The 15,335-nt window shown below is 36.6% G+C and overlaps 1 protein-coding gene across 10 annotated transcripts in view; it reads right to left on the reverse strand.

The window, feature by feature from the left end:
- Nucleotides 1-15,335, reverse strand: part of LOC135217401 (regulator of G-protein signaling 9-like) — an 835,664-nt gene that overhangs the window by 69,360 nt on the left and 750,969 nt on the right. For 9 of the 10 annotated variants that reach the window (XM_064253252.1, XM_064253258.1, XM_064253268.1 and 6 more), the window contains 2 exons: nucleotides 12,589-12,645; nucleotides 1,661-2,914 (listed from right to left, as the gene is read on the reverse strand). In XM_064253252.1, coding sequence (XP_064109322.1) covers nucleotides 1,661-2,914; nucleotides 12,589-12,645 — 1,311 coding nt within the window. The remainder of the gene's footprint in view (nucleotides 1-1,660; nucleotides 2,915-12,588; nucleotides 12,646-15,335) is intronic. The other variant, XM_064253310.1, reaches the window with a different exon arrangement.

Below are 15,335 nucleotides of genomic sequence, written 5' to 3' on the forward strand. Positions count from 1 at the left end.
CCTCGATATGCATAACATAAAATAAAATTTCTTTAGTTCAGAAAAGTGTAGAGCTAACTAAGAAATCTGAGGATTCAATTTCATTACTACTCTACCCTAGGCTATACTTTGTGAAGGAAGCAGTATCATTGGTTTAATTCAAAACTGATAGAATTGCCTTCTTAAGATAATTCTTCCAGGAAAGTGATCTAGTTAACGTTAAGGAAATTTCAGCATGAATCCCATTTTATTGCCGTCTGAATCCCTTTGAAGTGGAAAGTAAAGTACTTGGGACATTACGTCATCATTCTGAGAAGCAGTATCGAAGAAGAGAGTAATTTTAAACTCTTCATTTAGACCCAACGACATACAAGGTCTATGGTTCAAATGATCCTCCTACAAATAGCAATGCATAATTACAACTGGGAGGAGAACAGTTTTCAAGGCCAGATGAACCTTGCACTGAAACTATTTTAAGGTGTTTAACATAACACCTAATTGTAAAAAGTTCTGATTTCTAGATTACGAATTCAGAAAAGCCATAAATCAAGGTACTGATACCAGAGGCTGGCACTCGAACAACTATAAGATGACGTCATCCATTCAAGAATACATTATTCAAAAACAACTTGTAGACCTCATGGAAACTCATTCTACTAAACAGCCTATATAATAAGACTACTAAATCAGCTATGAAGTATATTGAACAGGAGCTGAAGGAAGCCCTTTCTTCACTGAAGGATCCTTCTGCTGCACTGAGTGACCTCCTGAGAAAACCGAGAACAGCTGACTGAAATCATAACACGGATGGAAGAACTAAAAGGAAACAGCAGAGAACCCTTCCTTTTAAAAGTAGTACCATTTAGAAGGAGCCTGAAGAAAGTAGTTTGCCTGTGAACATCATGGAATGTCATCTACGTACACTACGTGTAGGAGAACCGATAACACATTTTCAGCATCCTCAGCCTTAACCAACTAGACATCAATACAAACTAGACATAACTGTGTGCTTGCGTAAGAAAACAGTGAATAGATTGAAGAAATTGCTTAATAATTTTAAATAAAAATCCTAGCATAGATCAAGAACTTTCTTGTCTCCTCATAACCTCTTCTCAATGAATCTCATTTTCATGTTCATTGGTGAGGCAGCATAAGCGATTCCCATCACTATACTGATTATCTCGAAAGATGAAGACCATGATGAGACCTCTTCTTTTTAAGCTACGAGTAAAAAACTAAGGACAGAAGAAGGGATAAGATGGCACTTTGAGGGTGAACGGTATGCTCTTCAAATATAAAATCAAAATACCTGTATGTATGTAGATGAGAACTGCGCAAGTTTAATTATATGATACTGGCGTTTTTGCTTCTAAGCCTTTGAAAGAACAGTAATAAACATATTCAATTTGTTTACATTTGATGACCTATTCGTGAGCAATTAGTTTAAGAGATTTCACAATTTAAAAGAAATGAAACAACTTTTAATTCCACGACAAAAAAATGCAATCCAGACCTGAATATGAGATATGCTGTTAATAAGAAAGTGTCATGTACTCTTCAAACACTTCAGTCGAGTCATATATGGCATGTATAATGTAATGCCTTACCTCAGATGTTATATGAACAATGTGTATTTATAGAAAACAACAGGAAATACAGAAAAGTGCAGCTTGCAACTTACTCATCTTCCCATGGGCAGATGTCTGTCATCTTCTGGGGGGGATTCTCTTCCCAAGGAGCAGCAACATTACTGGCAACTCTTGGAGAACTAGGTTTACTCCCCCCATCAGGTGGGCATGTTAGTGTACCCATTGCCCTCGGTGACTCGGCTCTTGTAGTGGTCGCAGGTTGATGGCTGCTGGTTGTGCTGCTGTTAGTGCTACTGGTAGTGCTAGTATTACAGCTGCTGGTGGTTGTACCAGCAGAAACATGCTGGGGCTGCTGACTTGCTGGGATCACAGTTGCTGTAGGAGCAGAAATGATAGGGAGACCATACTGGCCAGGTAAGTGACCCGATCTGACGGTGTAATCTATTTTAATACGGCGGGAGTCACTATGACTAGATGATGAACAAGTGGATGATGGTGATGAGGTTCCTTCACTACTAATCCCTGGTCTAGGTTCTAAGGTTGTCTGCAAAACTAAACTCTCAGGTTTTGCTTGACTTTCACTACTGCTGGTAAGAACATTCATAACTACTTGCTTTTCCTTGGGTTTTGTGGCATATTCTACTCTCCTCTCCAATGCATCCATTGGCTGTGGGTGCTGATGCGACCTGGCTGTGGTACTTGTACTTTGAGTTTCAGCTTCGAGTGATTCTTCTTCGACCTCTTCCCATGGACAAACTTGAATAGATATTTTCCTTTCACAGGGGGGACGAGCTGAATCTTTACTAATCCTTTCTCTTGAGGATGAAGGTTTATGGGGTTTTTCTGTATGTTCATGGTGTGCGTGTAAGACTGATGACTGCAAAGTAGCTGTATCACCAGTCATAGTACCTGGAGCAGAACTAGTTGATGCTTTCTTAGTTGCTTCAGTGCTAGTTTCCCAAGGACACACGTCTACATCAATAGACTTTGACTTCTCTGTCGTGCGATTAGGTAGCTCTTGAACTTCCCACGGGCAAACAGATGTAGTGGGATGGCTTTCAGTTGGTATTGGTACTAAAGAAGGTGCGACCGATACTGATCCAGCTCTTTTACTCAAAGAACTGACATCTACTGACTTTGAGCGATCAGGGCGGGGTTTTGGGTGACTTAATCTTGGTTCTGGAGGTCTGAACTGTGGCTGCTGACTTTGAGTTGTTGGTGGAGCACTGGTTTCCCAAGGACAAATATTGGCAGTTGTAGGTTCCTCAGCTGTGTCCCATGGGCAGATCGTGTTAGTATTACTCAGGGAAATTTCCATGGGCGCCAGGGTATGCTTCTCAGAAGCACTGAAAAGTAAATGCAAAAAGAAATATGAATAAAACAAATAATCAAGAACAATTTCTGAATAAGAATCATTTCAAATTTTTTTTTTTCATCTACTCAACAATATTTTCATAGATAAAGAGAATTCATTCACAATAAACTCAGGCAAGCTTTTGCATATTAAAAATCTTTAGCTCTCTATTAATGACTGCAAATATCTATGAAGTGATCATCTCACCATTCTCTGTGCATAGCCTAAACGTTTTAATGTGAAATATCGATAAGGCAAGAAATTAACATGATTTATGTCACGGACATTCATTTTCTTCTACTTAAGAACAGTTTATGCACATGCATGACTACGCTTCAGAAAATGACGTATAGCTTGTCTATAACAAAACCTTTTATGTTCATAAGTCTTAGATCTCATTCGCACATCAATTTAGATTGCAGAAGATTCGTAACTACACACGATTCAAATACCAAGAGCGATAATAACAGCAGTGGAGCCGCAAAAGTACAAGAGGCTACAAGAAAAGAACGATACCAGAGACTTCTGTTGTCTTTTGGCTTCAGGTACGAATAACAAGGGCACCAAAACGAACACCTACTGTACGTGGTTTCCTTTCCCAGATTTCCTTATAAATTTTTTCCCTTAAAAGGATGATGAGAATGCCATGGAAAGGTAATAGAAACAATTATAGAATAAGCATACAATATTGATCTCCATCCATAGCCACAACAAAATCCTGTATTATAGAACGTTCTCAAGTTTTTCTTCAAGGGATGAAACTGTATCATTTCACACGATTTAGGTTAAAATTGTTTTCGAATGATTCATTTCCGTCAAATACTGCGATCCCCTCGGTCGATCGCGTGACACTCTCTGGTGCAGCAGCGCACTGGTTGGGAACCACTGCTTTAGATTGAAGCAGTTTGACTATGCAGCATAATGTGTATATTCTTTAAAAGTAAAAAGGAAATGGCATGAAGAAACTGCAATCGTGATTAAATTACACTTTATGCAGTGCGACCACCCGCGAGAAGAATAAGCATCATTACGCGTGAGTAACTGCTTTTCACAAAAATCGTCTAAGCAACGACACAAAAGGCAGAGGAGGAGGAAAAAGGAAAGAGGAAAGAGGCAACGGGGCAGCACAGCAGGGAGGCTGATTGCAGGAGCAGGAATCTTCTTCACAAGCAATGAGAACAAGTGGAGTCACTGAGCGAGAATCAATATAAAACATTGCGTTTTGCAAAAATAGGCATAACAGGATTCGAAACTTAAAATAACATAAACTAAATGCATGAATTACAGTGATGACGTAAGATTTTAACTTGAGGATCCATGTTTCAAATATTCAATGTCTAATATACTACGTCAAAAAATCCGCATAAAGATTTGGTCATTCGATAAGAGTATTAATAGCGGTGATCTGGTGTGAAACCTGACAGGTAACGACTGTGCCTTTCTTTTTTAACACAGATGCAACCAAGCCCAAAGGACATACTTATGTCTTGTACAGACAGGAATCCCTCATGAAAAACGGAATTTGAACCATTCCAGTTTATAAAGGTGTAAGAAATTCCCACCCAACAATCTTTTCATGATATGAGTACAAACATATTTTAAATGATCTATTTCTTGCTGTAGAGCTATTAGTATCGTCTGTTGTAGTGAAAAAATGACTGATTAGATTTTTATTGTAATTACCCTCTACCAGGTAACCAACAGGGAAGAATTATGTTCTTCGTATCTGTTATTGATGTGAAATCCGCATGCACCTGCTTGTTTATGAGATTTGTAGAAATATGTAGTACGTCTCTATTGCATGGCATGATAATAAGGGTAAAGGAACCACAGCTATTCGTGAATGACACCGACATTATTTTGTTTGACTATTCTATGACACTGATAAATGATTTCTGTCTTATCAAGTAATAAAGAAGCTGAAAGGAAGATTGGGAGGCGAACTCTGTGGTGCCTTCATGAAATAGATGCTGGCCTCTGCATCATAGAGTTGAATGATGCCCGACGGTTTTAGTTTATTTTTGGAAACGAACTTGAGAATATCTTAACTTTTTTTTTTGTTAATTTGAACTTTGTAAGTCAGTTCTGCATTCGCAGTAATCTTGTAACTTGTCTCCTGTCCCCAATAGAACCCGAATGCAGAACGGAACGGGCTGCTTCTTGGCCCATTTTTTGGAGCTGATCTCTTATCTGGCGTCGTGTTGCGATGTATGGACTTTGGAAAGGGCGATTGCCCTTAGTCTTGGAATTTTGTAATTGTGGTTCATTTGAGAGCCTTTGAGTTGTAACCGAGCGATTCATTTTTCATTGACCCCTTATATAACTACCCCTTTGATATACTTTGCCTTTAGTTACAAAATTAATTTTAACTTTAAATTCAGCAAGTATTTTCATCGTCTCTCCATTTTATTTAATTTTTCTGTGATCCCATTTTGTATTCCGTTCATACTTTGAAGTTACGCAAAAAACTTAAAGAAACGAGGTGACATCTAGAGTCAGCTAAGGTCTGGAAATCAACCCATGAGTGCTCGTAAGATTTTGAGAGAGAGAGAGAGAGAGAGAGAGAGAGAGAGAGAGAGAGAGAGAGAGAGAGAGGCGAGCCCCTCTCGTCATATCTCGCAGCAACTGATGACCCGAGTTCATGTCGACAGGGACTGACTGCCCACTAAGTGGAAGTATTAAATTGAGGTACTATTCATTAATCGTGTGAGTGTGTTTTCTTTGCTAGCACTGAATTGGGTTGAGAGATACTCATCTCCCCGTGATTTAGAAACCGCAGAGGGAGCTTTGTGGTGTTGTTATGTTACATCACAATTTTAGCGGTGTTTGACCAACTAACTAACAACATTAGGCAGACAGTCCGCTTTATCCATACGATCACTTTGTCGCCCATCCGGTTTGCAACTTGTTACGTCAGTGACAAACTAGAAAAAGTAAACGAAATATGGATACACAAAAATGTGTCAACTGTGAAAGCTTTGAACTAAAGGCACTCAGCTTAAAAGATAATCAGTCAATGCTGTGAAAGAGAGAAATCGTAAGGCAAAGAGAGCAGCCACGAGAAGAAGCAGCACATCGGAAAATGAGGAGAAAATTCCGGAAATGAGAGAAGCGCTGATGACTGAGAAATGAGGGATTGAAACGAATGAAAATACGGCCATAGCAGGATAATAATGAAACCTGTTAAGCTGTGTCTGTTTTTGGTATATAATTTGAAAAGGTAAAGAAAAAATAGCAGCCCAACAGACGAAAACAGCGACGAACTATTCGCGAGGCAGTTTGCAAATGTCGCTGTTGAGAAAAGAAGAAGCGGAGGGAGGAAGGTACGGAGGGAGGGAGGGAAACCGAAGTGAGGAGGCGGCGGTGAAGCTCCGACCTTAGAGAGCTGAGAATTCGAAGAGAGATGGAACTGAACGAAATCGATGGGAAAATACAGTGGAAAGAAATATGCAATGTCGACACAATTCCTAGACCTATATAACAGGTATTCGAACATGGAAAGTTTCCACTATGTTAATATTTCATCAAATAGATAGACCCTAGGTTCATTAAATTCCCGGCCGTGTAAAGATAGCTCTTTTCGAACCCATCTCCAAGAATAGAATCGATATTCATTATTCAGCTCAGTAGAGATCAACATCCAAATGTTCAAACTACTTGAACGAGCAACGGTCCGCAGCGGAGGACAACCTGAACTGGTAATTACTTATCCTTCATCAAAATCTATTCCACACAACAGTACTGGATCTTACTCTTTGATACGTTACTTCTTGAAATGCAGAGATGATGGCAAGGATGCAATCGTAACACTGTTAGACCTAAGCCCAGCATTATGGACGACCTAAATTATCTATATAAGCTGAAAATGTACTGGAATGTTATAGGAGTCATTTGACAAATGGAAATTTTTCATTACGAATAGAAAACTGCAAATCTGCCCCAAAAACTTTATCAAGAGGAGCACTACCACAAAGCAGTGTCTTTGACCCAACATTATTCAGTATACTGCAACACCGCAAATGATCAACAATTCTCCATGGTTATTTAATTATAAGAAATAACTATGAATATATCATAATCAAATTAAAGATCTCAGTGAAGGTGTAAAAAGTCAGATGAACAGGCGGAGACTGAAGAAACTAGGTGAGATAATCACTGTGCATAATAATAGGGCTAAAAAGAAGCCTGATTGATAAACAGTAAAAGCAAATCACACAGAGGAACCAACTGAAGTCAAGACAGGGAGGAATTTGAGAATTATAGTAAAAAAATCAATGATTAAATTCGCTGATCGAATACTAAATGCTGTGAGAACACGCCATGACTGCTTAAGAAAAGTGGCTTTCATAAGAATTGTAGAATATTTCTTTGAATATTTCAAATATCAATTCTGCATAATAAGATCTGAAAGATATAGCTACTACTCTGGATTTTCTATAATTTTTCGTGAATTGGGACTCTCCATCCTTGTTAACAGTTGAATTTTGAAGCAACTGACAACTAACTAGTACTCCGGAATTTCCCTTGACTCGGCGCATTTTGAACTGACTTCTTTTTCCCCCATAGCCACCTGAATTCCCGCAAAAGGGAAATTTCCCTGTACCTGACAACACTGATATGCAAGCCAGTTTTAGAAAAAAGTTCCTCAACCGCAGCCCGTTTTAGAAGTGTTATACTGCTCACGTGGAGCCTACACAAACCATACTAACACTACGTTTTCCTTTGAACCGCATCAAAAATATTTTTTCAAACAATTTATTGAAATACATGACAGTACTGTACATATCCTACAAAATGATGATGTGAGGGAGCACAAATCTATACGACACGTCCTGTCAGCCTCCGTGTCTGTAGTATACGTGTAACAAATCGCGTTCAAGATGTTAAAAAAGAAAGAAACATTAACAGTCGTACCAAATAATTCAAAGATTATTGTCCTGTGCATACATGTGTCTGCCGATTTTGTCTCCAATTGGACCGACCGGGTAGTATACACTTAGGTGATATGTTCTCATTTTGGCTTACTTGCAGTAATAACCAGTTATTTTCACAGAAATACTTTCAATGAAATGATTCCTAGTTGTACAGACATGTTAAAAAGTGATATTGCATGACTGCTTAGGATTTCATTCAAATGTCACTAACTGGCAACTACCATTATTTCTTCTTTGAAAGAGATAAAAAATTTATTTGATACAATATGGAATTAGTATGTTTCATAAGAGTGAAATCTATTAAAAATATCAGAATCAAAAGAAAATATTAGGTAGAGCCAAATTTCGGAAAAAAGGGACTAACTATTTCCAAAAGTCATTCAACCAGAGCCAAAAAATGTGTTTACCATTCTAGGTTTAAATGTCAAAATAATAATAAAAATGATATTAATATAAAGTTTTCATAATATCATCTTATTGCTGGATTACGACAATTACATTTTAGATATCCCTATTTGGTTATTTTTATAATTCAACACTGTGTGCAACTCAACCAAGATTTTGTTCCTAGGATTAAGCTATCAATGTTCTTTACTTTCTAAAAATGCATTACAATTATCATTCTAAACTAGAGCTCTCTGACGGGGAAAGCATGTGCAGTTATCTACATATTCTCGCTCTTCAAGTTACCTTATACATAAGTCCTACTTGTATACCAAAATAAAAAAAGAAAGATTTTAAGCCCACAATATTTGTCAGTTAAAAAGAATTCATGGACATTGGAAATTAACATGAAAAAGAAGGTTTAACAATTCTTGGCAACTGTACAATGATTTACTTTGCATCTGAGATTTTGGACAACTTTCAAGGAATCATGTGGAGTCAGTTCTGAGCATCACTATACAATACAAAGCTCTCCACGGTAAAAAAGCTTTGATTTTGCCCACTCAGCAGTAGGCCGAATCTCCATGTTCAAGTAGTTATTGGCAGATCACTTTGGCAAAAACAAATGTGTCTGAAAATGAAATGACTGCGCACGTGTAATGAAACTCTTGGCTAAAGCATTATTGAAATATAGCACCAATTCCTACCATAATATTCACTGCCTATATGTAGTATATTTAGAATCTACTGGTTATTTTTTACCACGTATATATGTAATTGTTAAAATCACAACACTCTTTTAAGTTCTCGATTTCTTCACCCTTTTGAAACGCTTCTCACTTCGAAACCTAAATCCAAAGGAAGAAACAAATGGAGTTACTTGAAGCCGGGGCGTGGTTTGAACCCGTATTATTGTAAGGTGGGTAACGTCTGATATTTAATATGTTCTGTGATAAAGTTTTTGTTTACTAAAGGTTTGAATGCGGTCAGTTGCCGCCCTGTATTATCCTTTAATTGTCTTATCCCTGTGTCTGAGCAGTTGGACTTAATCTTTTTGTAAACCTCTTAAATTGTACCCACGTTTATGTTCGTTTGGGAACGTTACTAATTCTCCAGGTGTGTTTGATTCTAGGTACTAATCTCCTTATAATCCCTATCTGTCATTTATACGACCCTTCCTTGTCCCCTCAGTTTCTCATGTATGTCAGTCAGTCTGCTAAATAAAGGACATTGAGTCGAAAGATCTTGCAGTAACCCCAGTGTTTCACTTCCCTCCATGGCTTATACCTTTATATATATATATATATATATATATATATATATATATATATATATATATATATATATATATATATATATATAAGTATATGTACGTGTGTGCTCCACATACACTTTGAAATGCACTGAGCAATTTCAACCGAACTTGGTATACATATTACTTACCATCTTGGAATGAACACTGTGGGGTTAACATTACTGGCACTAAAGGGGAGGGAAGGTGTGAGAAGGGGGAAATGTAAAAATTACAGAAAACGACGGATGCTAGTGTCTAATCCTTAGTTTTCGAGGTCGCTGAGAAGAACAGTGACACTCGATGCTTTAAGTCCAAGCTCAGCCTTGATAGGGTGAGAAGGAGTGGGTAGGGGGTGTAATGCAAAAATAACTAAAATGACAGATATTAGTGTCTAATCCATAGTTTTTGTGGTTGGTGAGATGAATAGTGACACTCCCGTTGCCCTTTAGGTCCAAGTTCAGCCCTGATAGGAAGGGGTGGTGAGAAGCAGCTATCTTAACAGGAGAGAGAGAGAGAGAGAGAGAGAGAGAGAGAGAGAGAGAGAGAGAGAGAGAGAGTTTATTGGTTGTAATCAGAGATTTTCCGTGTTGATCAGCTATTTTATATATATATATATAATATATATATATATATATATATATATATATATATATATATATATATACACCAGATGAAGGCTGATGAGAGGCCATAGTTGTTCACCTTTGTGTACTATGTCTTAAAGACGCCATTATATAGAAATTTCGATATTGCATTCCTCATCCGTGTTCTTCCTAGCTGTTGAAAGAACCACAGCTCTGTCAAACAACTGAGAGAGGAGCGCGCAGCGCCACCGTCGTTTCAATAAGTTGGGAAATTGGGAGAGGTAAGGGAGTCCAGGCCTTCGGGTGGACAGGACGTCTTGCCAAGTCGAGAAGGTCTGACAGCGATGCCTACTTGTGCCCTGAATTGTTCAGGTTTAGCATTATATTATTTTATGCCTATTTCCGTAGATGTGATTTCCACGACGCTACAATATTGATTTAGTTTCAAAATACCACTGAAGACTTACGTAACGTATGTCTGTATCAACGTTACAACTACGGTAGATAACTTCTAAGCTAAAGTTCCTGAAAAAAAGAAACAATGTGCAAATTAAATGAATTATACACACCTGAAATAGGGAACAAGTTCCTTACATGGATATCTCCACCGTGAGCGAGAACACAAATGATCACCCAGTCCTCCTTTTCACAGCTTTTCCTCCCAACAGTTAACACAGAAACGAAACACAGACACACAAACCTCCTGTACACAGATCCTTTGTGACCACAGAATCCTTTGCACAACATCCACAGACTGTGTCACAAACGACGCAAAACAGTAAATAGACAGCATGTTTATTAAAAAAAATAGACAATTAAAAGTGAAAATAACATTCAACCACATATAAACAGCAAAATTAATGACACCAAACACTTCAATGAAGAGACACAGAGAACACCAAACACTGACATGCAATATAGTACTACATAAAAGAGCCAAACGGCCAGAGAAGATGAACAGAGATACAAGGTTGACAATGCCAACACTAAGGTTCAGAGCGTTAGGCAAATGGCCCTTCACAGGGCAAAGGTCTTTATTTACCTTGAATTAAAAGGCAAGCAACTGCATTGTTACCTACTGAAATAAACATTTCTTTAAACATATCAAGGATTTATGATACTAAGGTCAAAATCATTTATTGTTTTACTTTTGTTTTATGTTTACAGTTTAACGCGTCAAAGAGCTTCATGAGCAGTACGTTTAATGAAACTTGCACCTTCAGTGTTATTTCAAAGCATCTTGTATGAAGGAGAGATTCTGAACGGGGAAAGACCGCTGGGAACAAAATCAGATAAGGTTTTATGAGACCCTGAAGATTGCAGAGGAAAACTCTGACCACAAGACCACATGAGAGAGCCATTTCTGTTCTCAAAGAAAAATAGAATAGTACTTAAGAAATTGCTTGTTTTTACTAAGGTTCCTGAGAGTCATGATTATTATTCAACGTCTAATTTCACTCGAATGCCATTTCCATTTTTGTGATCAAAAGATACTTGGTCGTCTTCATTGAAAGCTATAAGATGTAACATAAATCCATTAACGTCATGCAAACGAATTTTCAAATAAAAGTGAATGAAACTTACGAAATACAGTTAACCTGTCATAAAGATGTTAATTTTCCATCAACGGGAAAGACCACCACAAGTTTAGATAACAGCTAACAATAATGTAATGTGTACAATAGTGCTATTAGAGTCAGTAGTGAGGAAGCAGGAGGCTTATGAGATTAAGAAAACTATACATATAATTTAAATTTGTCCATTCTAATCTACGATATGAACTTATGCAAAGTGAAAAGTGTCTGTCCCATCATTAGTCACACATCAGCGGGGAAAAGAGAAGCTTTTAATTAAAAGCAAAATGTCATAAACCTCGTAAGCTACTATCAATATTTACTAGGCAAGAGGCCGAGAGTGTCAAAACGCTCAGGCTTTGTGGAAACAGCTGACAGTCAAATTGCCAATTGCCAGTAACTGTTTCAGTTTGGCAGTGTAGAACATATAAGTTTATGTAGTATCCTTTCAAGCAGCCTGAACCCATCAACAAAGCACGTCTCCTCAGTGATGTCACATTTGATACACAAGTGAGCAGCAACTGCAGGTCATGGAAACTGGCTTAGTACATAAAACACGTTAATTAAAAAGCGTTAACTATATGAGAGAGAGAGAGAGAGAGAGAGAGAGAGAGAGAGAGAGAGAGAGAGAGAGAGAGAGAGAGAGAGAGAGAGAGAGAGAGAGAGAGAACTGAGAACTGTAGAATTACAATCAATAAAATGCGTGATTTAAAAGTAAAGAATGAGTACTCAGGTGTAAAAGAGACAGAACAGAATAGTAGAAGAGAAATTCTTGTAGGAGCATTAAGTAGAAGTTTCGCTCTGTCAACGTCACAACAGCAACCCATATAATATTGGATGTAACGACCAGCTAAATGTAACACGGGTGCACAGACACACAGGTACTCTGCACTTACTAGTTTAACCCAACTGTATTGCTTTGGCCTACAAATCTCGCACTGGGAAGATCGCCTCTGAAAAATGGTGTGTTGTAGTAATGAAACTGGATCAATTTTGCTGTAATGTATAGCGAAGTACAAAGGAATAATACATATTAAAGAAAAATAGTCCAAATTCATACGTGTTTTCCAATATTGTGCTTGATGGAACTTGGTGTTTCACTGACAATTCCTGATAACATTCAGTTCTTCAGGAAATTCGTTTGGTTAACTGGCTGTTACCAAGGTCACATAATCAATGTTGCTCGAGATAATGACACAAACTGTACTTCAGCAAGTGAAAGTCAATCATTAACTCATCAGAACTGATATGGGTCAAAGTTTGCTGAAACATATTGACATTATACAAAATAAATTGTTAATGTTACAGTAACTAATGTCATCATCGATATACAACAGATTTGACCTGACTAACATAATGAAATTTTAGTTTGGAAGTGAAGCTCTTGTTACAAAATACCTTTCCCTGTAATTATTATTTATTCTCCCAGCACATAAAACACTAACAACATAGACCACACATAAAAAAAATGAAATGATGGTCTCATGATTAAGAACACTAATCTATTTGTCAGTCAGTATAAATAATTATATAAATCCCTATACTCAGTTATTAAAAAACTATACATTCAAGAATGTAAACGTCTGAAACCAAACATGAATACAAAAGATGCTATATGAATACCCTAAGTATTACACACACACACATTTTATATATATATATATATATATATATATATATGTATGTATATATATATACATATATTATATATAAGATATATAAGATATAAATGTATATATATATATATAATATATATGTAGGTATATAGAATATACATATATATATATATATAGTATATATATATAAATGTATATATATATATATATATATATATAATAGATATATATATATATATATATATTTATATACATACACAATTTGGAGTAACGGAAAGACGTTCTTTTTTCTTTTATTCAATTACTAATAAGCGACGTTTCGTATCTCCTGATACATCTTCCAGGCTGGAAAAGCTTAAACAGTAATTGTGTACAAACACTTAGAGATATACACATTATATATTTGTTACCACCATGTTAAAAGACAATAAAAAAAGAGACAACCTTAAATACATTTAAAAGATATTTGAATATTTTTTTAAAAATATATATATAAAAGAAAGAACAGAACAGTAGAAGAAGGCCAGGGCCAACATGAAAAGACAGAGACACTTACCCACACCGATAATGTCATGCAAACTGACAGAGAAAACCAATGCATTTGCTCTACACGATCGGTGTGGGTAGGTGTCTATCTTTTCACGTTGGCTCTATTTTTCAAATATGTTTTAAATATTTTTAATGTTGACTCTTTTTTTTAATTGTCTTTTAACATGGTGGTAACAAGAATATAATGTGTATACCTCTTACTGTTTGTACACAATTACTGTTTAAGTTTTTCCAGCCTGGAAGATGTATCAGGAAATACAAACCTCGATTCTTAATAAATGAATAAAAGAAAAAAGAACGCCTTTCCGTTACTCCAATTTCTGTTGTTTGAGTGTCTGCTCCGGTCTGCATGTTATATATATGTATATATATATATATATATATATATATATATATATATATATATATATATATATATATATATAATAAAGTTAGTTGAATTATGTGCATCTAATAACGTATTTTCATTCGGGGAATCATTCTACAAGCAAAAATTCGGGTAGTAGTATGGGTAGTCCTTTAAGTCCTATTTTAGCCAATCTGTACATGGAATACTTTGAAACTACAGTAATAAATGCAATAAAACCCAAAAACATGCTGTGGATGAGATACGTGGATGACATACTAACATTTTGGGATAATAAGTGGGGTAATTTTAATGAATTCCTCTCAAAATTAAACGCATTAGTGCCCAGCATCAAATTTAAAGTTGAATGGGAAACAGACAACAAAATTCCTTTTCTTGATGTTTTAATAATCAGAGACACGACAGAATACAAATTTACCATATACAGAAAGCCAACGTTCTCACTTTCATATATTCACTACTTTAGCTATCATGACAATACTATCAAGATAAGTCTAGCTAGCAACCTATTCTTAAGAGCCTTACGAATTTGTTCCCCAGATTTCCTGGAAAAAGAATTTGAACTAATTCGCAAGCAACTTTCATCTTTAAAGTATCCTGACCATATAATTGAGAAAGCAATTCAAAAAGCAAACGAAACGTAATTTTCTACCGACCCCCTAAAGACAAGACCAGAGACACACCCAGCAATAAAATAAAAATTCCCCACCTGGAGACGATTAAGAGAGTAACTCACACCCTTGGGAAATCCAACCCTTTTGCATTTACCTACCCAAATACCTTAGCCAAATCCCTGATTAACGTCCAACAAAAGACATCGCCCAAAGACTCTGGGGTATATGAGATCCCATGCCAGGACTGTGACCAATCTTACATCGGATTTACAGGTAAATCACTTCCCCAGAGATTAATACAACACAAACGGTCAGTTAGGTATGGACAACAGAACTCGGCTATTTTCAATCATATAAATGAACATAACCATAGAATAAACTGGAATATGTCACGTGTAATTTATAGCAGCAACTGCCGGTACAAGAGTCAAATGATGGAATCGGCCTTAATAAAAGAGAAGCAGGTAATGAACATCTCAAAAGGGAATTGGACCTCG

This window comes from Macrobrachium nipponense, chromosome 19 (genome assembly GCF_015104395.2).
Source record: "Macrobrachium nipponense isolate FS-2020 chromosome 19, ASM1510439v2, whole genome shotgun sequence".
Classification (NCBI taxonomy): Eukaryota; Metazoa; Arthropoda; class Malacostraca; order Decapoda; family Palaemonidae; genus Macrobrachium; species Macrobrachium nipponense.